This window comes from Somniosus microcephalus, chromosome 13, assembly GCF_052327205.1.
Source record: "Somniosus microcephalus isolate GS21.2 chromosome 13, FLI_Smic_1.0, whole genome shotgun sequence".
Lineage (NCBI taxonomy): Eukaryota > Metazoa > Chordata > Chondrichthyes > Squaliformes > Somniosidae > Somniosus > Somniosus microcephalus.
In genome coordinates this window covers 42,027,982-42,054,411 of record NC_140999.1, presented here as the reverse complement: position 1 = coordinate 42,054,411, position 26,430 = coordinate 42,027,982, and the positions used below count along the sequence as shown (strand labels likewise).

General features: G+C 49.1%; 1 protein-coding gene across 2 annotated transcripts in view; it reads right to left on the bottom strand.

Moving 5' to 3' along the window:
* The window catches only part of wdr18 (WD repeat domain 18), a 231,301-nt gene that overhangs the window by 5,733 nt on the left and 199,138 nt on the right, over window positions 1-26,430 (bottom strand). The window contains exon 9 of one of the 2 annotated variants that reach the window (XM_086004818.1): window positions 12,105-12,182. The exons of the other annotated variant lie outside the window; for it this stretch is intronic. Coding sequence (XP_085860944.1) covers window positions 12,105-12,182 — 78 coding nt within the window. The remainder of the gene's footprint in view (window positions 1-12,104; window positions 12,183-26,430) is intronic. 2 annotated transcript variants of the gene reach the window in all.

Here is a 26,430-nt window from a genome sequence, read left to right as displayed (position 1 = left end):
AAAAATGGGGGAATGGGAAACAATCTGATTACAGTGGGAGTGTTTAAACATGCATTTGTCAAATTAATTTCATAGGAATGCAATTTTGTCAAACTGCATTAAACGTTGGTGGGCTCCAGCATTTATTGCTTTTAATGTTGAAGCAACCTCCTGAGAGCCTTGGATTTATTCATTATTCAGTCAATGGCAAACTCTCTCAGCAAACAATCCTTTAAATTTTTTTCCCCAATTTTCTCCCCTCTTCTTCTGAAGACGCTGACTTGTGCTGAGACATGGGTTTCACAAGCTCCCAGCCCCCGTACCTCACCTAAGGGGCCAGTCGCGACATGTGAGCCTCGATAATTTTTGTAGGCAGCCTACTCGATTGAGGAATGCGCCATAGCTGAGTCTTATCCTGTTTGCAGCACAGTTTCCAGCAGAGGTCACTGGATAACAATCATGAGTGAGAATCCTGGTTGCTATTTAACCTCCCAGCCCAGTAGCATGGAGGGCATTATAATGTACCCTGACTATGCTGGCTGAGATGAGTTAACTCAGTATACAGCAGGATTTGAACTTGGATCCTTTTGATCATATGGCTTAGTACCACACTGAGCAGTGTCTTGACACATGAGGGCATTCCTCCAGCAATAGGAATCAGCCTCACGGCTCTTCCCTAAACTGTCTCCAGCGCTTGAATTTCTCCTGAACTGGACAGTGCTCAAAATGCTGTCTGACCAGAGCACTGTACAGTTTAATTGGAACTTCCTCTGACTTTCAGTCTATTGTGCCTATGTAGCTCAGAATTCTGCTTTGATGATTGCTACTCCGCAGTGATTAGATATGTTGAATTTAAAGTCACCATAGCTATCTAAACTTAAATTCATGCAGTATGTATGTCACCCAATTGTTTTCCCCCTACATGCAGTGTTTTTCCCTTGTCCATAGTCTTGTGGCGTACCGATCACAGCAAGGACACAATCCGCTTTTCGGTCCGTAGACTTTAAATCAGGCGTCATGCCTTTAAGAAGGATCACACCTTTAAGAAACTCGATCTGCAACATAGTTAAGCCCAGAGCGGGGGAGGAGCAGTCGGACTTGGTGTAGTCTCTGATGCCATTTTTGTGTTCAACATGCAGTCTCAACAATTAAACCTTTTCTGTTGAACCTCTCCGAGTTCAGTATTTTTTGCTAGGAGTACGTAGACTCCTACATTGGTGACCCCGACGCTCAGGACGACTCCTAAGCGTAACCATGGCTGACACAAACGCAGTTTCTGTGAAGCTGCCGGAGTTCTGGGAGAACCTAGCCACCGCCTGGTTCCTTCAAGCCGAATCGCAATTCCGACTCTGCGGCATCACCGCCGACGCAACGATGTACGACTACCTCCTCGCCTCCCTGGGCAGCTCCACAATCACGAAAGTCTGGACAACACTACAAAACCCTTCGGAGGAAGGCAAGTACGCACATCTCAAGGCCGCGCTCCTTAAAAAATTCACAGCCTCTCAATTCGTGCGCAACTGCCAACTCCTCGACCTCCCGGGCCTCGGTGACTCCACGCCGTCAGACTTGCTCTCACACGTTTGCTCTGACCGACGAGAAACCGCCCGGCTCCCTCTTCCGCACGCTCTTTATCCGCCAACTACCTCCCAGCATCCGCCCGGCGATCGTTGCGTCCAGCCTCATGGACCTCGAGGCCCTGGCCGACGAAGCCGATAAGCTCCTGTCCGCCGGCTCCAACCACGCCGTCACCCCCGACCTGGCCTCCGCAGCGTCGGCGCGCGCTCCACCCTCTATCGTGCGGCCACACAGCTCGGCCACGAGGCCCCCACGTCCCCCAAGCCCTCCTACCCAGGGCTACTGCTACTTCCATACCCGGTTCGGCGCACGGGCACGCCGCTGCAGCCATCCCTGCACGTTTCCAACCGCCCCCATACCGGCCTACACGATGGCCGTGGGGCAAGCAGGCGCGCTGCTGTACGTTACGGACAGCGCCTCCGGACGCCGTTTCCTATGCGACACGGGCGCGCAGCGCATCATCCCCGCGTCCGCCCTCGAGATCCAGCGAGGCGGCCGCGGCCCTGCGCTGGCTGCCGCCAACGGCACCGACATCCGGACGTACGGCACCCGCACCGTCACCATCGACCTCGCAGGCCGCCGCTACCACTGGGAGTTTATCACCGCCAAGGTGCTCTCCCCGCTCCTCGGTGCGGATTTCCTGTGCGCCCACGACCTGTTGGTCGACATGCCTCGGCGCCGCCTCATGGACATGAACACCATGTCACCTATCCCGGGCGCCATGGCCCCCACCCAACCCGCCGAAATGGCGTGGCAGTGCCGCGCCCGCTCAACGGACGACTACTCAGCACTCCTGGCTGAGTTCCCAGCCCTCACCAACCCGACCTTCTCCGCGAAAGTTGCTAAGCACGGGGTAGAACACTTCATCCCCACCACAGGCCCACCGGTGTATGCCCACGCCCGCAGGCTGGACCCGGCCAAGCTGGAGATCGCGCGGGCCGAGTTCGCCACAATGGAACAGCTCGGCATCATCCGCCGCTCCAACAGCCCCTGGGCCTCCCCACTCCACATCGTCACCAAACCCGATGGGGGATGGCGCCCCTGCGGGGACTACCGGCGGCTAAACGACGCCACCACGCCGGATCGGTACCCCATACCGCACATTAAAGACTTCTCGGCTAGACTGGCCGGTCGCTCAGTCTTCTCCAAAGTCGACCTGGTGCGCGGTTACCATCGGGTGCCAGTCCACCCCACGGACGTTCCCAAGACGGCCATAATCACCCCTTTTGGGCTATTCGAGTTCCTCCGAATACCCTTCGGCCTCAAAAACACGGCCCAGGCCTTCCAGCGGCTCATGGACTCGGTCCTCTGGGACCTGAAGTTCCTCTTTGTCTACCTGGATGACATCCTGGTAGCTAGTTCCTCCAAGCAGGAACACATCGAGCACCTCCGCACCCTGTTCCAGCGGCTCAGTGAGCACGGGCTCATCAGCCCAGCCAAGTGCCAATTCGGCCTCAGCAGAATCGAATTCCTCGGCCACCACATCACGCAGGACGGAGCCATTCCCCTGCCCGCCAAGGTGCAAGCCGTCCAGCAGTTCCCCCGGCCTACCACCATCAAAGGCCTCCAGGAGTTCTTGGGGATGATCAACTTTTACAACCGCTTCATTCCCGGAGCGGCCTTCCTCATGCGGCCCCTATACGAAGCCCTCCGGGGTAAGAATGGCGATCGAGTGGTCGGCGGACATGTTGACCGCTTTCGACTCGACCAAAAAGGTGCTCGCCGACGCCACCATGCTCGCTCACCCACAGCCCAACGCCAGGGTGGCCCTCACCACGGATGCCTCCGACCACGCGGTCGGCGCCGTGTACGAACAGTGGGTCGACGGGGCCTGGCAACCGCTGGCCTTTTTCAGCCGCCAACTGCGCCCCCCGGAGGCCAAATACAGTGCCTTTGACCGCGAGCTCCTCGCACTGTACCTGGCAGTCCGCCATTTTAGATTTCTTCTGGAGGGCCGCCCCTTCACCGCATTTGTCGACCACAAACCCCTGACATTCGGGATGGCAAAATCTGCAGACCAGTGGTCAGCCAGGCAACAACGCCAGCTCGCCGCGGTGTCCGAATTCACCACGGACATCCGGCACGTCTCCGGTCGAGACAACGTGGTGGCCGACTGCCTATCCTGCCTCGCCGTCCACGGCGCCCACCTGGCAGTGGACTATGCTCAACTGGCAGCGGAGCAACGCACCGACCCCGATTTGCTCTCCGCGCCGACAACCCTCCCAGGGCTGCGACTGACCGACGTCGCCTGCGGCCCGTCCGCCGTCACAGTCAAATGCGACACCTCCTTGGCGCAACCCCGCCCCGTAGTCCTGGCGAAAACGGGTGTTCGACATCGTCCACGGCCTCTCTCACCCCGGCACCCGCGCGTCCATTAGACTGGCAGCCAACCGATTTGTCTGGCGCGGCCTGCGCAAAGATGTGCGCGTCTGGTCCAGATCCTGCATAGCTTGCCAGCGTGCCAAAATCCACCAGCACGTCAAAGCCCCACTCGAGGAGTTCACCGTGCCAGAAAGAAGGTTTGACCACGTCCACATCGACCTCGTCCTGCCGCCATCACAAGGTCAAACGCACCTGCTGACAATCGTGGACCGTACCACCCGCTGGCCCGAGGCCATTCCACTGACGTCCACCACCACCGCCGACATCGCGAGGGTGTTCATCGGTACCTGGGTCGCTCGGTTCGGCGTCCCCTCCGACATGACGTCGGATAGAGGCCCGCAGTTCACCTCTGATCTGTGGGCCGCCATCGCCCGAAACCTCGGGGTGGCCGTTCACAGCACCACGGTTTACCACCCCCAAGCCAACGGACTGTGCGAGCGATTCCACAGGTCCATGAAGGCGTCCCTCCGCACCAGCCTCGAGGACGAGGCTTGGGTCGACCGCCTCCCGTGGGTGCTACTTGGCCTACGCTCCGCGGTCAAGGAAGACCTGCAAGCCTCGGCGGCGGAACTCGTGTACGGCCAGCCGCTGCACGTACCCGGAGAGTTCCTGCCCACCGCCACGATCCCCTGGTCGGCTGACCAGCAATGCCACGCTTTCGCCAACCGAGCACAACAGTTCGCTCCGGTATCCACCGGCTGGCACGGCGAACCAGCAACCCGCGTACCACCTAGCCTGCACATGGCCAAATTTGTTTTCGTGCACCATGACGCCCACCGAGGACCTCTACGGCCCCCATACGACGGACCCTACAAGGTACTCCAGACAGGGAACAAGTTCTTCCTCCTCGAAGTGGGCGGCAGAACTGACAAGGTGTCGGTCGACCGGTTCAAGCTGGCGCACCTAGAGCCCGACGAACCCGTTCAAGTGGGCCAACCCCCACCGCGGGGCAGACCGCCTAAGAGCCCGACGCGTCCGACCGCCCCGCTCCCGACACCAACCGCCAAGAGCCATTCCGGCCGTGCCATCAAGCCGCCACGCCGGTTCGTACACTCCCTACTAGCGGATTCTGGGGGGAGCTGTGTGGCGTACCGATCACAGAAAGGACACAATCCGCTTTTCGGTCCGTAGACTCTAAATCAGGCGTCATGCCTTTAAGAAGGATCACACCTTTAAGAAGCTCGATCTGCAACATAGTTAAGCCCAGAGCGGGGGAGGAGCAGTCGAAGCTGTGGACTGATGAAAGGCAGTCGGACTTGGTGTAGTCTCCGACGCCATTTTTGTGTTCAACATGCAGTCTCAACAATTAAACCTTTTCTGTTGAACCTCTCCAAGTTCAGTATTTTTTGCTAGGAGTACGTAGACTCCTGCAGTCTCGAGATAAAGTGTCGGCCATTTAGGACTGAGATGAAGAGAAATTTCTTCACTCAGAGGGTTGTGAATCTTTGGAATTCTTTACCCCAAAGGGTTGTGGATGCTGAATTGTTGAGTATATTCAAGGCTGAGAGCGATACATTTTTGGACTCTTAAGAGAATCAAGGGATGTGGGGGTTGGGTGGGAAAGTGGAGTTGAGGTCGAAGATCAGCCATGATCTTACTGAATGGTGGAGCAGGCTCAAAGGGCCCTTTGGCCTACTCCTGCTATTTCTTATGTTCTTATGTCCATATTGAATTTCATGTGCAACTCATTTTGTAGTTCCTGAGCTGCATCGAGTTTCTGAATCCAAGTCATTCATGTAAATTAGGTGTCCCAACACGGATTGCACAGGTACCCCGCTTAGCAACCCCACTCCCCTCCCCAGACACAACTCCTCCAATATCTGCTATTTTCTACCCTTTAACCAATTTAATATCTATTCCCAAGGTATTCGCTGAATCCTACTGTTTTGAGCCTAACTAACAGTCCTTTTTGTAGAACTTTGTTGGAAATTTAGATACATCACCTTATAGGGCTTTAAACATTTCACTTGAGATGTAATGTCCTTAAAAAAGTCAAGGAGGTTAGTCAGGTCGGATCTTCCCTTTTTGAATTCATGGTTAGATTATTATTCTACACTGTATAGAAGTAAGACTAATGGATCTGTACTTTACTGCATCTGATTCATCATCCTTTTACATTAGCCTGTTTCTAATCTTCTCCAGTGTCCAGTAACTCCCTCAGTATGACTGTTATTGGCTCACAAATCTCCCCCCTTGTCTCTCAGTACCCTAGGATAAATACTGTTTATCCCTGGGGATTTATGTAAATAGAAAGATTAAAATTGGACTGAAACTTAAAAGGGAGGCATATGATAAAAGTAGAAACAATATTAAAGATACCATGAGGGGAATAGAGCAGTGGGTAGGTGAAAAGGGAGATTAGAAGGCTAGAAGGGAAAATGAAATAAAGCTAATGGATAATCTAAAATGAATCCGTTAGGGCTTTTATAAGCCCATAAAAAGTAAAAGAATAGTTAGTTAAAGAAAGAGTGGGACCACTCAAGGATGTAAAAATAAATCTAGTCATGGCAGATAAAGATATGACACGGATATATTAAATAAATAATTTAGGACAGAACTTCCATGGGGTTCTTCTGCTGTAATTTTGGTGGAATATCAGTGGAAATGGCATAAACAACCGATTTTAGCCATTTATGCTGTTTCTCCAGGGGCTCCACCAATCTTCTGGCGGAGAACTTATGCAGAAATTCCAAGCACTTGTGTCAGTGTTTACAAATGATGGTGGATGTGAGAATGTAGGCGTATCAAAGGAAGATATGGAATAATTATCAGCTGTGGACAAACTGTCAGATTCCATAATTTGTGATAAAATTATGGCAGCCAGCATGAGTTTGTTAATGGCCAATTGTGTTTGACAAATTTAATAACATTTTTTTCAAGCAACCAACCAACTGGACAAAAAGGAAATGCAGTATATGTGGTGTATATTGAGTTTCAGAAAATGTTCAATAAGGTGCCTTACAGGAAGATTTCTTACAAAAGTACAGGTGTATGGTGAGAGGAAAATGCAGAACACTGATCGACTGTTGATATAAAGGAAAACAAGGTTAAAACTTGGAATGTAGAATGCCTGAAAGTGCACTCCCAGAGATCAATGGTGGACCCACTTCTTGGTATATACAGGTGATTTAGGAACAGTACATGAAATAGGAGCAGGAGTAGGCCATATGCCCCCTTGAGCTTGTTCTGCCATTCAATAACATCATGGCTGATCTGCTACCTCAACTCCACTTCCCCGTCTTAACCCAGTATCCCTTGATTCCATTAGAGTCCAAAAATCATTCAATCAATCTCAGTCTTGAATATACTCAATACTGAGCATCCATAGCCCTCTGGGGTAGAGAATTCCAAAGATTCACAACCCTCTAGAGAAGAAATTTCTCCTTATCTCAGTCCTAAACAGCTGACCACTTATCCTGAGATTATGACCCCTAGATCTAGACTCTCCAGACGGGGAAACAGCCTCTCAACATCTACCCTGTCAAGCCCTCTAAGAATTTTATATGTTCTGGACTTGGGTAGAGCAATAGGTCATCAAATTGGCTGATGACACAAAAGGGGGTTTGGCAAACAGTAAAAGATATCAGACGGTCATAGATAGGTTAGTGGATTGGGCAACAGGTGGCAGAAGCGTGAAGTAATACATTTTTGGAGAAAAAACAAAGAATCGGAGTAAAAACTCAATGAATTTCTGCTGAAGGGTGTGGACGAACAGAAAGATCAAAGGTTCAAATACATAACTCCTTGAAGGGGCAGATACAGGTAGATAAAGTCATTAAAAAAGGCTAACAGTATTTTAATTTATAAGTATGGGCACACAGTACAGGAATAAGGGAGTCTTGATGTAGTTGTACAAGGCAATGGTTAGGCTACAATTAGAGTACTGTGTACAATTTTGTGGTGTCCTATTATAGAAAGGACATTAAAACCATAGAGAACGTACAGCATAGATTCAGCAGGATGATGCCAAGAATGGGAAACTATAGTTATAAGAGAGTGGAGATACTGGGACTATTTCTAATGGAGCAGAGAAGGCCAAGAGAAGATTTAATAAAGGCTCTCAATATTATGAAAGGTTTTGATAGTGAATAGGGAAATACCATTTCCTCTGGTTGGAAAGCCATTGACAAGGGCCATCAATTTGAAATTGTCACGTAGAGTGAAGACTGACGTTAGAATAAATGTCTTTACTCAGAGGATTATTCAAGCACGGAATACTTTGCAACAGAGAATGGTTGAGGCAGAGACCATTGTATCATTTAAGGGGAAATTGGGTAAATATTTGAAGGAGAGGAAAATATAGGGTTATGGGGAGATAGAAGGTAATGGGAATTAGTTGTGGACTGCTCTAGCAAATAATTGACACAAACACAATGGGCCAAATTGTCTCCTTCTGTGCTGTAAACCTTTATGGATTTATTTGTTTTGAGCATTCCATCTGATTTATACTGAAGTTGTTAATTCTACCTGGGTTATAGATGTCCTCCCTAGTGAATATTTGGGGGAATTAATCATTCATTATCTATCGTGTGCTCATCCTTAGTTTCAGCACCTCTTCCCTAACTGCCCTCTTACTGTTATAGCACTGAAGGAATGTCTTACTGTTATGTTTTGCCTCTGCAGCTATGCTTTTAACCTGTCTCTCTCTGGCCCTCTGACCACCCTTTTAACTTGTTTCTGTACCTTCCTATATTCATCTCAGTGAACCCCTTCACTTTTCGCCCAACAGGGTTTGTAGAGGTTGTTCTTCCTCCTTGCTTTGCTTGTGATTAATTTGTTAATCCATTTGGGATCACATATGTTGAGTTTACACTGGCTGATTCCAAGTATCTCTTTAAAGGTGTCCCACTTGTCCTCTGCTGAAATGTTGAATAAATTCCCAATTAATTTGTCTAAGCAACTCCATATTTTCTTTGAAGTTAACCTTTTAAAATGATATACCTGGTTCCTGGACATTGGTATTTGAGTCCCAGATCATGATGAACTTGATTATCTGTCACTGTTCCCCAACGCTCCCAAGACTTACAATTCCTATATTTTTTCTGGGTCACTACTCTTATCAAGTCAAGATGTGCACTGCCTCATGTAGCTTCCCGGACACACTGGGTCATGAAGCAGTCCAACTTGGACTCTGAACTACTAGGGCAATCCCAATTTATATTTGCTTGATTGAAGACCCCACTGAAATAGCATTCCTCTCTATTTAAAATAATTCACTAATGCGAGATGCATTTTTTCTTACCTGGTCACCAGTTTACTACCTGGAGTTAACAGGAGGTCATATTCAAACAAGAACAAGTTGCATTTGGCACTTTTGGCTAGTGGGCGAAGTGGAAAGATGTCACACTGCTGCATGGTTGGAACTAAGGTGTCCTTTGGAGCAGAGTACAGGGAGCTTTATTGTGCAATACCTGACCTAATAATGACATTGAGTGCTTGATCACGAGAGTCGATAATGGAAAGGGGTCTCATTCCTCTGCATTAACATTCCTCATTTCAATGAGGACAATATAAGGTTAATTCCATGAACTTGCCCGGCCAGAGAGGAGGGGAGCAATGGTCGGAGAATCTGCTACAACTATATAGTCCTGATTGACCAACATAGACTCCCTCAGTGTAGCTCCTAGCTGGAAGCATGTGATTGTAGAATTCGTTTTACGCATCAGCTTGGCTCAGTCATTCTCACCTGTGACTCAGAACTGCAATACCTCAGCATGTAATCTAGGCTAACACTTTAGTGCAGTACTGAAGGAATGTTCCATCATTAAAGATATCACCTTTTGGATGAGAAATTAAACTGAGGCCCTGTCTGCTTGTTCAGGTAAACAATAAAGATCCATGACACTATTTGAAGAGGAGCAGGGAGTTCTCCTAGTGTCCTGACCAACATGCACCCTCAACCAGTATCACCAAAAACAGAAAGTGGCAATTTATCTCAAATGCTGTTGGTGGGATCTTGCTGCGTGCATATTGTTTGTCTACTGAACTGCATTTCAAAGTAATTAATTGGCTGTAAAGCACTATATGGTATCCTGACAACAGGATAAAGTGCTATATAAGTTCAAGTTCATTCTTTTGTTTCATTCACAATATATACTTGCATGAAGGGTTTCTGGTTACTATAACATGCACAAGTGCATCCAAATCTAAGGGTTAGAAATGATTTTACTTCTGCTGAGCCTGGAGACTGTCTGCTTACTCACTGTATTCTGTGTGGTCTCCATTTAGTTTAACAATCCCTTTAAACTATGTATAATCTAATCGTTAAGGTAATTGTTAATAAGGTTTCTGGCATCTTCCATAACTGATCACATTGAGCATCCTCTCTGCTATGGTTCCTGTTTTAAAAAAAAAGTCTCCATAATTATATAATTCATATTAAATCTCAAGTGATTGCTGTGAAGAGGTAATTATATTAAATGACAGCATGGCTGCCTATCACGGTAGTATTTAACTAATGATTCTCAAATATCAAGGTCTATGTCTCACTATTTAGATTCTGATGAAGGTAATAATTCCTAGCAATTTTTCATTAAGAAAACTATGAATTGAACTATTTGTAATGAAAGTCTCAGGCAAGCGCACCAAATGTCAGCTACTTTATTAAGGCTGCCTGTTTGGAATTTATTTTTTAATAATACCAACATAAACCTCATTCCTGGTCTATGCTGAGTTAGCAGATCTAGCCAAGGTGGCAGCAGGGAAGCTACAATTCCACTCCGAGTCCACGGTTTAAGGGAGGAAAAACAAAGATCAGGGAGTATTGTTCTCGATCGCTGCCCAGTAAGCCAACATTTTGGTTGTCAAATATAGAAGAATTAGGGTCTCACACGATGACCCTCCACCCATCTGTCTGAGCTCACATGAAAAATGCTGAATTGGGCAAGGTGTTAGAGGGCTGCCAGTCTCTGAAATTGTTTCCATGGAGTCTACACCTTCAAAAGAGGGCAGAAAACTGATGGGGAGGGGAGCACAAGGAGAAAAGAAGAAAACCCCAGTATTTAACATCAATGGACGCAGAACTCTGTACCGTTAATACTTGCTACCTTTTTTTGCCAAATAAACGGCACTTTAGTGGAAATCAGGCTTCCTTCCCAATTGTCCCCGGATGAAATCCATGAAGATTTATTTGGTCAAATGCTGGGAAAGGAAAGGGCTCTTAAACCCTCTGCTTTCCCACAATGTCAGTGTGTAAATGTACAAATCTGCTGATGTCAGCTATAAACATGAGTTTTGCAGACAATTCCTGCTAGCGAATCTTAACTATTGTAAAAATATATATTGTGTTAGCATTATTATTTGCTTATTTTTTTTTTTACTATTTAATAAACTTGTTTGGCATATGCCGAAGTCTAGTGTAGTGCTACCTGGCATGGGAGAACAGTCGCTGCAACTCAGCTATAAGAATAGCCTGAAATATGCAAGACAAAGGTATCCAACGTAAAAAAAGAGTAAAGAAACACAAAAACATGACAGAATATTTTTGGTGTGTATGTAGGAAACAAAAATCCTAAACCTGTTTCTCCCCTTCCTCTCCTGAAAGCACTGACTCTTGCTAGGGTACTGTTTCATGATCACCAGTCACTCTCCCATAACTCACTTAAATGGCATTCTTCATATAAGAGTCTACATAGCAAGTGCTATTTAACCATGGGAGACCATCACAGCTAAGTCAAATGTTGTCTTCATCCCTGCTCATTTTAGTCAGAGTGGCAGAATAACAATGAAAGGCGGGAACAACAGATGCCTGCACTATTAACAGTGCTGTAACTGGGCTAATTAAATGTGTTGGCACTAATACACAACAGAGGGGGGGGGGGGAAAGAGAAAAATAAATCACACTTAACCCAATTCACTTTAACACTGTGCAGTATGCTTCTTGTGTGATACTCTGAACTCACCCCCTTAAATTTATCTCACTCTCTGCCATCACCAATGAGATGTGCAACCACTAATATTGCAGCTCAAAACGTTCTCTCTAGGCACAGCCCATGTTTGGAAGGACAGAATCTGTAACTTTACTGCCAAGTGTATTTCATAGTCCAAGTTGACAACACCCTCTCACCCACCATTACATGTTTTACAGAAATGCTCGGGACACTGCTTCAGTAAAATGTCCAAAACATTCAAAGCAATTTTCCATAAAAGTATCACTATTTCTGTACCTGAAGTTTCACCTGCACCATAGATTCCAACAGAAAACAGTGAAATGAGAAAGTGTTCTTTTCACTCGAGGAAAAACCCTAGGAAAGGGAGGGGGGGAAAAAAAAACATAAGGCAGAGCTCCTGCTCCTGATCACCATCCCTGCTGGAAAATGCCTGTGTGCAGCGGTCGGGTGAGAAATAGATCAGGTTTGATTGTGATTGCATCCACAAATGCATAGCCCGCTGAAGCTCACTGTCTGGGCTCAGGGTGCCCTATTTTGGCGTGGGGGCAGTGCCTGTGGCTTTAGGACAGGAGCAGAGAAAATTAAAAGGAGATTAAAAAAAAAAAGCACAGGAATGATACCAGTTGTGATGAGACATGGGATTGGTTCGGGGTAGGGGGTGGAGTCGCCAATGTCATCAAAACCATAGCAAGAAGATATGGAAAAATGGGCTCAAAACTTATTGCCCTCCAAAAACGTGCATCAACCGCAAAACTGGGGCAGAAACTGCCGCTGGGTAATACGTGCAGTGTTTGTTTATTGGACTTCCTCCTGACTTCCACCAGTCTGCTGGGATGATTGCCACAACTCCATCGTGTTGTGTGGCACTACCACCATGCTAAATGGGATAGATTCAGAACAGATCTAGCAGCTCAAAACTGGGCATCTATGAGGTGCTGTGGGCCATCAGTAGCAGCAGAATTGTATTCCACCACAATCTGTAACCGCATGGCCCGGCATATCCCTCACTCTACCACTACCATCAAGCCAGGGGACCAGTCCTGGTTCAATAAGGAGTGTAGGAGAGCATGTCAGGAGCAGCACCAGGCATACCTAAAATTGTAGTGCCAACCTGGGGAAGCTGCAACACAGGACATGCATGCTAAAAAGCAGAAGCAGCAAGCTATAGAGAGAGCTAAGTGATCCCACAATAAACAGCTCAGATCAAAGCTCTGCAGTCCTGCCACATCCAGTCGTGAATGGTGGTGGACCATTAAACAACGAACGGGAGGAGGAGGCTCCATGAATATCCCCATCCTCAATGATGGTGGAGCCCAGCGCGTGAGTGCAAAAGACAAAGCTGAAGCATTTGTAACCATCTTCAGCCAGAAGTGCCGAGTGGATGATTCATATTGGCCTCCTCCTGAGGTCCCCACCACCACAGAAGCCAGTCTTCAGCCAATTCGATTCACTCCACGTGATATCAAGAAACGGCTGAGCGCAAAGGCTGTGGACCCAGAAAACATCTCGGCTGTTGTGCTGAAGACTTGTGCTCCAGAACTAGCCACACCTCTAGCCAAGCTGTTCCAGTACAGCTATAACACTGGCATCTGTCCGACAATGTGGAAAACTGCCCAGGTGTATCCTGTCCACAAAAAGCAGAACAAATCTAAACCGGCCAATTATTGCCCATCAGTCTACTATCAATCATCAGCAAAGTGATGGAAGGTGTCGTCAACAGCGCTATCAAGCAGCACTGACCTGTTCACTGATGCCGTTTGGGCTCCGCCAGGACCACTCAGCTCCAGACCTCATTACAGCCTTGGTCCAAACATGGACAAAAAAGCTGAATTCCAGAGGTGAGGTGAGAGTGACTGCCCTTGACATCAAGGCAGCATTTGACCGAGTGTGGTATCAAGGAGCCCTAGTAAAACTGAAGTCAATGGGAATTGGGGGGAAAATTCTCCACTGGCTGGAGTCATACCTAGCAGAAAGGAAGATGGTCATGGTGGTTGGAGGTCAATCATCACAGCCTCAGGACATCGCTGCAGGAGTTCCTCAGGGCAGTGTCCTAGGCCCAACCATCTTCAGCTGCTTCATGAATGACCGTCCCTCCATCATAAGTCAGAAGTGGGGATGTTCGCTGATGACTGCAGTGTTCAGTGCCATTTGCAGCTTCTCAGATAGTGAAGCAGACCATGTCTGCATGCAGCAAAACCTGAACGACGGGCTGATAAGTTGGAGGTAACATTCGCACCACACAAGTGCCAGGCATGACTATCTCCAACAAGCGAGAGTCTAACCACCGACCCTTGACATTCAACGGCATTACCATCGCCGAATCCCCCACCATCAATATCCTGGAGGGTTACCATTGACCAGAAACTTAACTGGGCCAGCCACATAAATACTGTGGCAACTAGAGCAGGTCAGAGGCTGAGTATAGTAAGATAGGATATTAGCTCTGATGATGTGGAATCTGTATGGGTAGAGCTGAGAAATACCAAGGGGCAGAAAACGTTAGTGGGAGTTGTATACAGACCCCCAAACAGTAATGCGGAGGTTGGGGGTGGCATTAAATGGGAAATTAGAGACGCGTGCAATAAGGGCACAGCAGTTATCACGGGTGACTTTAATCTACATATAGATTGGGCTAACCAAATTAGTAACAATACTGTGGAGGAGGAATTCCTGAAGCGTATACGGGATGGTTTCCTGGACCAATATGTCGAGGAACCAACTAGAGATCAGGCCATCTTAGACTGGGTATTATGTAATGAGAAAGGATTAATTAGCAATCTTGTTGTGCGAAGCCCCTTGGGGAGGAGCGATCATAATATGATAGAATTCTTCATTAAAATGGAGAATGAAGTAGTTGACTCAGACTAGGGTCCTGAATTTAAATAAAGGAAACTACGATGGTACGAGGCGCAAGTTGGCTAGGATGGATTGGGAATGTTACTTAAAGGGTTGACAGTGGATAGGCAATGGCAAACATTTAAAGATCGCATGGATGAACTACAGAATTTGTTCATCCCTGTTTGGCATAAAAATAAAACAAAAAAGGTGACTCAACCGTGGCTAACAAGGGAAATTAGGGATAGCATAAGATCCAAGGAGAGGACATATAAATTGGCCAGAAAAAGCAGCAAACCTGAGGATTGGGAGCAGTTTAGGATTCAGCAAAGGAGGACAAAGGGATTACAGGAAACTTTGGTTTATCCGGAGGTTAACTGTCCGGAATGCTCGATCCACCGGCAAAAATCAGGAGCCGTTTCGTTAGGTTTTTTTTCTTTTCGTTGCTTTTTTTCCACCAGTCAGGCTCTGCAAGGTCTAGCTGAAGCTGTTGCTTAGCTACATAGACGCTTGCAAGGTATGGCTGACTGTTTAGAAGCTGTTGCTAAGCAACAAGGTTTGTTGCTAGATACGGAGCTATGTTTTAACATAGCGCTGGTTTGTCCGTCAGTTTTGATGGGACGGCAACAGCTCGATCCAGTCGGTGCCGGATATCACAAAGTTTCCTGTAATTAAGAGGGGGAAAATAGAGTATGAGAGTAAGCTTTCAGGGAACATAAAAACTGACTGTAAAAGCTTCTGTAGATATATGAAGAGAAAAAGATTGGTGAAGTCAAAGCTGGGTGGGCGAGTGTGCTGTGAGGAGGATGCCGAGAAACTCCAGTATGATTTGGACAGGTTGGGTGATTGGGCAGATGCATGGCAGATGCAGTATAATGTGGATAAATGCGAGGTTATCCACTTTGTTGGCAAAAACAGGAAGGCAGATTATTATCTGAACGGCAATAGATTGGGAGAAGGGGAAGTGTACACTAGTTGCTGAAGTTAAGCATGCAGGTGCAGCAGGCGGTTAAGAAGGCAAATGGTATGTTGGCCTTCATAGCGAGAGGATTCGAGTATTGTGTGCAGTTTTGGTCGCCTTATTTGAGGAAGGATGTTCTTGCCATGGAGGGAGTGCAGCGAAGATTCACCAGACTGATACCTGGGATGGCAGGAATAACGTATGAGGAGAGATTGGGTCGATTGGGCTTATATTCGCTGGAGTTTAGAAGTTGGGCTTATATTCGCTGGAGTTTAGAAGAATGAGAGGGGATCTCACTGAAACTTATAAAATTCTAACAGGACTAGACAGACTAGATGCAGGAAGGATGTTCCCAGAACCAGGGGTCACAGTCTAAAGATAAGGGGTAAGCCATTTAGGACAGAGATGAGGAGGAATTTCTTCACCCAGAGAGTGGTGAACCTGTGGAATTCTCTACCACAAAAGGCAGTTGAGGCCAATTCATTAAATATATTCAAGAATGAGTTAGATATATTTATTAAGGCTAAAGGGATCAAGGGATATGGGGAGAAAGCAGGGACAGGGTACTGAATTTAAATGGCGGAGCAGGCTCGAGGGGCCGAATGGCCTACTCCTGCTCCTATCTTCTATGTTTCTATTCTGCGGCGAGTGTCTCACCTCCTGATTCCCCAAAGCCCTTCCACCATCTACAAGGCACAAGTCAGGAGTGTGATGGAATACCCTCCACTTGCCTGGATGAGTGCAGCTCCAACAACACTCAAGAAGTTCGACATCATCCAAGACAAAGCAGCCCGCTTGATTGGCACCCCTCCACCACCGGCGTACCGTGGCTGCAGTGTGTACCATCTACAAGATGCACTGCAGCAACTCGCCAAGTCTTCTTCGGCAGCACCTCCCAAACCCGCGACATCTACCACCTAGAAAGACGAGGGCAGCAGGTGCATGGGAACACCACCACCTCCAAGTTCCCTTCTAAGTCACACACCATCCTGACTTGGAAGTATATTGCTGTTCCTTCATCGTCACTGGGTCAAAATCCTGGAACTCCCTACCTAACAGCACTGTGGGAGTAAACTTCACCTCACGGACTGCAGCGGTTCAAGAAGGCGGCTCACCACCACCTTCTCAAGGGCAACTAGGGATGGGCAATAAATGCTGGCCTTGCCAGCGGCGCCCACATCCCATGAATGAATTTAAAAAAAACTACCCCCGGATAGGTTTCCACCAATTATGTACAGCTAATGGTGAAGCAGAAAGACAAGCAACTTACTTACCCACACTGATCACTACGTACAATCTAGCAGTGCTTTTATGTTGCCTGTCTGATAGGTGGTAGTTTACGACCTGTGGCACAGGACTGCTGCTGGTATTGGATTTCTAATGAATTGGATATTCATAGAATCATCAATTAAATTGCGAGACACTGCAGGACAAACACAATTAAATGCTCTCCAGATCAATGTTGACACTGTTGTAAGATGTGCCAGTGCAGGATTTTAATCTTTTAAACCCTGCGCCGATCAACAGCTTGATCAGGGCATGCTTTTCTTTTACATCCCATCCTACTGATTGTATGTGGGTTACAGTCCCATGGGGGCTGGAGCCCTGCCATTGGGACCTCTCCCAAGTGGTCACTTTCATGTGTGAGCCAAGACGGTCACTGTCGGAAGGCTGTATGACTGTGGAGGGCATTGGAGAGAAGTCCATTACTGCCCTCACCCAACATCTAATGCACGCACCTCCCAGCAGGTCACTAAATAGTGATCAGGAGCTAGACCACTGGCTGGTTTTCCCTTTCCATCACTCAGGATGCTGAGGCGAATTGTAACACTCCTACCACTTGCCCAGCTGAATTTGTGTGGAAGACTAGCATGGAAGCTGTGACTTTGCTGCTCTGTGCTTCTAAATCTTTCCGGATCATTAACCCACTGAGTCATTGGAGAACCAAGAGCAAATTTTTTTTTGCCAAATGGGGTCGATGCCAACACAATGCTGCTGTGCTCCAAGGACAAGATGGCAGCTTATTAGAAACAACCTGTCAGTACATAGTGCTGTAGGCTGGGGGACTGTGGTTAGAATTCCAGCCTTGATAGAAACATGCACACTGTCCCCATTGCCCCCACTGCACCATAAAGAAATAGCTTGCAGTTATCTATATAGTGCCTGTCACAGCCTCAAGTCCCAAAACATTTCAGAGTCAATGAAGTAGTTCTGAGGTGTAGTCACTGTTTCAATGCAGGGAAATGTAAAATCTGCATGTTGTTGATCTGGGCGAATTAAATATTTGAATTTACAGAGCCCACATTTGGAACTGGATGAAGAATAGAGATGAATCCCAATTTTATCAAACTGTTTGCCATAAACAGCTGCCAGACAGATATAAAGAGAATTAATGTCAGCAAACTACCCCGACTCCAGCTCCTTTTTTCCCCTCAGGATCACAAAACAGTGGAACTCTTTATCTCTGTCCGGAGGCAGCGGACCTGAGAGGGAGCGAGAGCGGAGCCGGAGGATATAAAGAGCGCGGCAGAGCAAGGCCCGAGAGTGGAGGCAGCGGACCCGACAACAAAAACAAGGAGTGACATCACAGGAAAGCAAGGAAGTGATTGGTTGGTCAGTATTTCTCTCTTTATCTTGGGCATTGGTTTAAATTAAGAGCTGGAAGGCCTAGAAATTCAGTATAGCCACGTTTGGGGCGCTACAGCATGGCGTTCGCTAACTTTTGCGCCACCTTCGCCGATATTCAGTTGCATCGCCCCAAGAGGTTGCTGCTGCGCTAAAGCAGGCGATGCACAACTATCATTAGGCGCTAAGCCGGCGATCCGGGGCGCAAACACCAAAGGCGGGCGCAGCGCAGGTGTGGCGAGGTGCTCATTGAGGGCAGACAGTCAGGCGCCGGTCAGCACTTAAAGGGGGAGGGTGGAATTGCTTGGCTGCCACGCCCTGCACACTGCAGCCCTAAGGCAAGGCCTGAACACTGCTTCTGGAACAGCTCCACACCCAGGAGAATGGAGAAGGCCAGGGAGAGAGCACAGCGCTTCGTCGAGGGTGACCTGAGGCTGCTGGTTGGCGCAGTGGACCGCAGGCGCCATATCCTCTTCCCTGAGGGTGGCAGGAGGCCGCTGCCCGGCGAATATCGGAAAGCATGGAGGGATGTGGCAAACAGGGTCACGTCCAACAGCGTGGTTGGCAGGACACCAACCCAGTGCCGGAAAAAATTCAACGACCTCACTCGGGTTGTCAGGGTGAGTACCCTTTCCCGTATCCTCCTCATCCCTGCATGTGCACCTCACTTTATGGCCAAACAGGTCTGAAAGCCCTAATGGCCAGCCCTCATCCAGCAGCTATGGGACTGTCATGAAAAGCACTTGCGCAATCAGGACTTTAGACACTGTCAGGGCTATTCGACCATGGGAGGCAGTGCGGGCAAGATCAGTGCTTGACACTGTATTTAGAGGCGGTCTTTTCTCTTGCAGGCCAAGCTGGCGCATAACAGAAGACAGCAGCGACAGACCGGGGGAGGCCGTCCTGACCTGAAACAGCTGAGCGACCTCGAGCAGCGAGTGGAGCGGATCATGGCAGGCCGGCTGAGTGGCCCCGTCGCCACTGGAGATGCTGACCCTGTTCTGGGCACCAATGGTAAGGTCATCACCTTTTTGACCTCTCCCTTTCCACTTGCGCCTCACGCCAGCATCCTTTGCCACTATCGAACCAATGCAGTGCACAGCAGCACTCATGCCTCCCTCGCTGCCGCCCTGTCCTCACTCTAAAGCAACTCTTGTGCCTCCCTGCTTTCAGATGGTGACTTGCCAGGTGAGGAGGCGGCCCCTCAAGCTGGCACTGTGTCCGAGTCAGACATAGAGGAGGAGGAAGAGGAAGCCAGCCCATCAGGGACACCCTCAGCCGAGGCAGCCCATGGCCATGATGGTGACACGTCTTCCCTGGGGGGGAGCAGGGGGGGAAGGGTCGGAGGATAGTGAAGCTCCGGGGACCAGCGGGCTGCAGCAATGCGGGAGGGGTGGGGAAGCTCGGCGGCCTTCTCCCCGGAGGGTGAGTGCGGCCTCCAGTCCTGCTACGGTGAGCGCAGAGGAGGTGCGGCTCCTAGCGGAAATGGGCGCCCAGGCTGAGCGCAGGCACACTGAGCTCATGGCTGCAGTGGCAAGGGTGCCTGACTCCATAGAGTCACTGGCAAGGATTGTGCAGGAATTCGGGGCAGCACAGGCCAGGAGTCTGCAACAATTCAGTGCAGCACAGGCCAGGAGTCTGCAACAATTCAGTGCAGTACAGGCCAGGAGTCTGCAGGACATCGCGGCAGCACAGGCTAGGAGTCAGCAGGACTTCGCTGCTTCACAGGCGGCTTCTAGCCAAGTGCTCAGTCATGCTGTGCATTCACTGGCTGCTGTCATGCAGACACAGACCAGGGCCACACGGGCACTAACTGCTGCCACACTCGCTGGATCGGCCAGGCATCGCCGGGGCACTCGCTGTGCCGCAGCAGCCCAGCAGTCTGTGCCTCAGCAGATTGCTGCGCATGCTGCAGTGCTGGCCCGTGCGCGTGCCAATGTCTCAGCCGACCAGGGAGTGCCTGTGATCTGTCAGGTTGGCAGCATTCCTGCAGCCAACACTGTCACTCCTCCATTGCAGCTGCCACCAGCTGTTGGACAGACTGCTGCCGCCCAAGCAGAGTTGGAGCAGTCAGCAGCCGGCCCCTCCAGTCCCAGAGCTGGTCCAGGCCGACCCCCAAGGGCATCTGCCGTCTCATCATCTGACCCTCAGCAGCCTTCCCCCAGCCTTGCTGCAGCCACTGGGGTCCCATTGAGGAGGAGCTGCAGGGCGGGTAGGGGCCAGTCATGGAAGCGATACGGATCACCCTCGCAGGGGAAAAAGTAGAAGGTGTGGCCAAATGTTTTGTTTTACTTATAGAGGAAAAAAAGGGAGGCGTATGAGAGATACCAAGGGCTAAATACTCCAGAATCTTTAGAGTACAGAAAGTGCAGGGGTGCAATTAAAAAGAATACTAGGAAAGCAAAGAGAACATGAAAAATTCTTGGCAAGTAAAATCAAGGAAAACCCAAAGATGTTTTATAAATATGTCAAGAGTAAGAGGATAACTAAAGAAAGGGTAGGGCCTATTAGAGATCATGAGGGCAATCTATGTGTGGAGGCAGGAGACGTCGGTAGGGTTCTTAATGAATACTTTACGTCTGTTTTCACAAAGGAGAGGGGCGAAGCAGGCATTGCTATCAGGGGGGAGGGGTGTGAAATATTAGATGAAATAAACATAGTGAGAGAGGAAGTATTAAGGGGTTTAGCAGCTTTAAAAGTAGATAAATCCCCAGGCCCGGATGAAATGTATCCCAGGCTGTTAAGCGAAGCAAAAGAGGAAATAGCAGAGGCCCTGACAATCATTTTTCAATCCTCTCTGGCTTCAGGTGTGGTGCCGGAGGGCTGGAGGATTGCTAATCTGGTACCCTCGTTTAAAAAGGAAGAAAAGGATAGACCGAGTAATTACAGGCCAGTCAGCCTAACCTCAGTGGTGGGAAAATTATTGGAAAGAATTCCGAAGGACAGGATAAATCTTCATTTAGAAAGACACGGATTAATCAAGGATAGTCAGCACGGATTTGTTAAGGGAAGGTCGTGTCTGACAAACTTGATTGAATTTTTGAGGTGGTAACAAGGAGGGTAGATGAGGGTAGTGCGTTTGATGTAGTTTATATGGACTTTAGCAAGGCATTTGATAAGCTTCCACATGGCAGACTGGTCACGAAGTTAAAAGCCCATGGAATCCAGGGCAAAGTGTCAAGTTGGATTCAAAACTGGCTCGGAGCCAGGAAGCAGAGGGTAATGGTTGATGGGTGTTTTTGTGACTGGAAGGCTGTTTCCAGTGGGGTTCCGCAGGGCTCAGTACTAGGTCCCTTGCTTTTTGTGGTATATATCAACGATCTTGATTTGAATATAGTGGGTATGATTAAGAAGTTTGCAGATGATACTAAAATCAGCTGTGTGGTTGATACTGAAGAAGGAAGCTGTAGACTGCAGGAAGATATCAATAAATTGGTCAGGTGGGCAGAACAGTGGCAAATGGAATGCAATTCGGAGAAGTGTGAGGTAATGAATTTGGGGAGGGCTAACAAGGAAAGGGAATACACATTAAATGGTAGGACATTGAGTAGTGTACAGGAACAAAGGGACCTTGGAGTGCATGTCCACAGATCCCTGAAGGTAGCAGGCCAAGTAGATAAGGTGGTTAAGGCGGCATACGGAATGCTTGACTTTATTAGCCGTGGCATAGAATACAAGAGCAGGGGGGTTATGCTTCAACTGTATAAAACACTAGCTAGGCCTCAGCTAGAGTACTGCGTGCAGTTCTGGTCACCACATTACAGGAAAGATGTGATTGCACTAGAGATAGTACAGAGGAGATTTACAAGGATGTTGCCAGGAGTAGAGGATCTTAGCTATGAGGAAAGACTGGATAGGCTGGGTTTGTTTTCCTTGGAACAGAGGAGGCTGAGCACAGACCTTATTGAGGTGTATAAAATTATGAGGGGCATAAAGTGGATAGAAAGGACCTATTTCCCTTAGCAGAGGGGTCAAAAAGCAGGGGGCACAGATTTAAAGTAATTGGTGGAAGGTTTAGAGGGGGTTTGAGGGGAAATTTCTTCACCCAGAGGGTTGTGGGAGTCTGGAACTCACTGCCTGAAAGGGTGGTAGAGGCAGGAACCTTAACCACATTTAAAAAGTACTTGGATGTGCACTTGGGATGCTCTAACCTGCAGGGCTACGGACTAAGAGCAGCGTAGTGGGATTAGGCTGGATAGCTCTTTGTTGGCCAGCGCAGACACGATGGGCCGAAATGGCCCCCTTCCGTGCTGTAACTTTCTATGATTCTATGTCCTTCTTTCTTTCTTCCTAAACCTACAAGCTTTTAAAAACCAAGTTTGGTGGCAAGGAACCACAACTCCCTGATTTACCTCGTCTACTTTTTTTCAACCGCGGCAATGTACTGCACTATGGATTTCAGTCATTTAGCTGAGATTATTAATAATATACAACAACTTGCATTCATATAACACCTTTAGCGTAGTAAAAGCATCCCAATGCACTTCACAGAAGCGTCATCAGATAAAAGTTGACACCGAGCCACATAAAGAGATATCAGGACAGATGATGAAAAGCTTAGTTAAAGAGGTTTTAAGGAGTGTCTTAAAGCAGGAGAGAGTAGAGGTGGAGAGGTTTAGGGAGGGAATTCCAGAGCCTAGGTCCTAGGCAGCTGAAGACACACCCACTAATAGTGGAGCGATGAAAATCTAGGATGCGCAATAGGCCAGAATTGGAGGAGCGCAGAAATCTCGGGGGGGGGGGGGGGGGGGGGTTGTAGGGCTGAAGGAGGTTACAGAGATAGGGAGGGGCGAGACCATGGAGCATTTGAACACAGGGTTGAGAATTTTTAAATCGAGGCTTTGCTTAACCAGGAGCCAATGTTGGTCAGCGAGCGCAGGGGTGATGGGTGAATGGGACTTGGTGCGAGTTAGGATACGAACAGAGTTTTGGATCAGCTCAAGTTTATGGAGGGTGGAAGATGGGAGGCCGGCCAGGAGGGCATTGGAATCGTCAAGTCTAGAGGTAACAATGGCAAGGATGAGAGTTTCAGCAGCAGATGGGCTGAGGCAGGGGCAGAGATGGCAAGTGGAAGTAGGTGGTCTTGGAGATGGAGAGAACATGGGATCGGAAGGAATAAAATATATTGATCTGAGGTCTGCAAATTATAATGGGGTACAAACGGCCAAATTTACAGACCGCACTTAAATTTCACTCTCGCTTTTTGAAACATAACGAGCTCCATAAATACAGAACCTGAGTCAGCATGAAAAAACAAAATTAAATTTAAGTCTAAATCCAAGCTTTTACTTTCATTGATCGAAAATTATTTTTCTTTTGTCAAAGATCCATGGAACCAGGATAAATCCCTCCGAGAAAGCAAATCAGCAAATACTTTAGTTAACCTGATTAAGAAGAAATATATTCTGGAAGCCAATCATTGTTTGAGCAAGTTGACAGAAAAACCCAAACAAGATTCTAACGCTAAATTTTAGCATTGAAAATTACCGCAGCATCTCCATCAAACAGCCATTGTTGCTCTAAGGGGACAAAATGCAGCTCATTTCCTAACTTTATTATTCTGGAAATTGGCAAGACAATAACTGTTTGCCAGAAATTTACTGCAGAATCAGCATCTTGAGGCGGTGTGTGGTACAGTAAACAACAATCTGGAAACTTGTGTGTATTAGAGATATAGACAGGGGAACTGTTAAATAATCTAAGCCCTGCAACAGTTTAAAATGTATAAGCAGTAAGGTCTGCACCCCTTTCAATTTGAAATATCACGCGTTTTAACACTTCTTTAAAGCTCTGCTTTTCTGTTCACTTGTTTTTGGAGCGCGGTTTGTTGGAATATTCCAGTGCTATTGATTGAGGAAGGGGATTTTAACTCCAAGTGCTGGGGAGGCAGTGAGCCAGGGTAGGTCAGTGAGGGCAAGGGTGAAAGGCGAGTGGGACAGGAAGCTAGTTGTGGAATTTTGGATGAATTGGAGGTTGGCAAAGAGGGCACTGGAGAAATTGAGTCTGCAGGCAGCAATGACGTGGAAAGGGGTTTTGGGGAGAGGGCAGTGGGATTAGGTAGGGCACAGGCAGATAACATATCTTGACGGTGGAAGGAAGCGGTTGTGATGATGGATAGGATTTTGAGTTTGAAGCTCAGCTCACAAAGTTGGACAGAACGCTAAGGATGCGCACAGTGTGGTTCAGCTTAAGCAAACAGCCCAGGAAGGAGTGGCGGGGGGGGGGGTAAAGAGAGTCAGTGGTAAGGTTGTGAAGACTATTGCTTAGCTCCACAATATTTAATTGGAGGTGGTTCTGGCTCATCCGCAAATTGATCTCAATTAAGCAGTCTGATATCACAGAGGCAGTCACTGGGTCAGGGACGTGGTAGAGAGATACAGCTGCGTGTCACCAGCATACATATGGTAGCTGACCCCAAGCCTATAGATAATAGAAAAAAAAACTTGCATTTATATAGCGCCTTTCACGACCAACGGACGTCTCAAAGCGCTTTACAGCCAATGAAGTACTTTTTGAAGTGGAGTTACTGTTATAATGTGGGAAACGCGGCAGCCAATTTGCGCACAGCAAGCTCCCACAAACAGCAATGTGATAATGACCAGATAATCTGTTTTGGTGATGTTGATTGAGGGATAAATATTAGCCAGGACACCAGGGATAACTCCCCCGCTCTTCTTCGAAATAGTGCCGTGGGATCTTTTATGTCCACCTGAGGGCAGACGGGGCCTCGGTTTAACGTCTCATCTGAAAGACGGCATCTCCGACAGTGCAGCACTCCCTCTGAACTGCACTGGGGTGTCAGCCTAGATTTTCGTGCTCAAGTCTCTGGAGTGGGACTTGAACCCACAGCCTTCTGACTCAGAGGCCAACGGAGCCACGGCTGACACGAGGGATCGGAAGAAAAGGTGGCCAACGATACATCCTTGGGGGAATGTGGGGGTGGGAGAAGTCATTGCTAGATATGCACTGAGAATGGTACTGTGCAATGGCAGTTTGATGGAGCTGGATCATGGCAAAAGTGGTGGAAGAGAATATGTGGTGGTCAACCATGTTGAAAGCCATAGCAATGTAGAGGAGAGAAAGGAGGGATAAGCTTACCATGTCACAGACTAACTGGGGGAAATTGGACTAGAAGAGTTCGTTACCAACAGCTTGAGACACTTTAATTAACATGAATAATTGAAGCTGACTCACATCAATGTTAATGAGTTTAGGTTCTGCTCTCACGTGGTTTAAAAAAATATGAAAAACTTTATTGGCTCAAATACCACCACTGTTACGGTTATTCAAAGTACTTCTCTCTATCTATAATACATATATTAGCGAGAGAGGCATTGGAGTGCCCGGCGGTGCCGAGGCTTTTTCGAGGGCATGTTGTTGTTGGAAGAGCGCGCGCGACTGGAGGGGAGGAGAGCGCGCGCGGCGGGGGGGGAGGAGAGCGCGCGCGACGGGGGGGGGGGGAGGAGAGCGCGCGCGAAGGGGGGTGAGGAGAGCGCGCGCGACGGGGGGGTGAGGAGAGCGCGCGCGACGGGGGGTGAGGAGAGCGCTCGCGACGGGGGGAGGAGAGCGCGCGCGACGCGGGGGGGGGGAGGAGAGCGCGCGAGACGGGGGGGGGGGGAGGAGAGCGCGCGAGACGGGGGGGGGGGGAGGAGAGCGCGCGAGACGGGGGGGGGGGAGGAGAGCGCGCGCGACGGGGGGGGGAGGAGAGCGCGCGCGACGGGGGGGAGGAGAGCGCGCGCGACGGGGGGGAGGAGAGCGCGCGCGACGGGGGGGAGGAGAGCGCGCGCGACGGGGGGGAGGAGAGCGCGCGCGACGGGGGGGAGGAGAGCGGCGCGCGACGGGGGGGAGGAGAGCGCGCGCGACGGGGGGGAGGAGAGCGCGCGCGACGGGGGGGAGGAGAGCGCGCGCGACGGGGGGGAGGAGAGCGCGCGCGACGGGGGGGAGGAGAGCGCGCGCGACGGGGGGGAGGAGAGCGCGCGCGACGGGGGGGGAGGAGAGCGCGCGCGACGGGGGGGAGGAGAGCGCGCGCGACGGGGGGGAGGAGAGCGCGCGCGACGGGGGGGAGGAGAGCGCGCGCGACGGGGGGGAGGAGAGCGCGCGCGACGGGGGGGAGGAGAGCGCGCGCGACGGGGGGGAGGAGAGCGCGCGCGACGGGGGGGAGGAGAGCGCGCGCGACGGGGG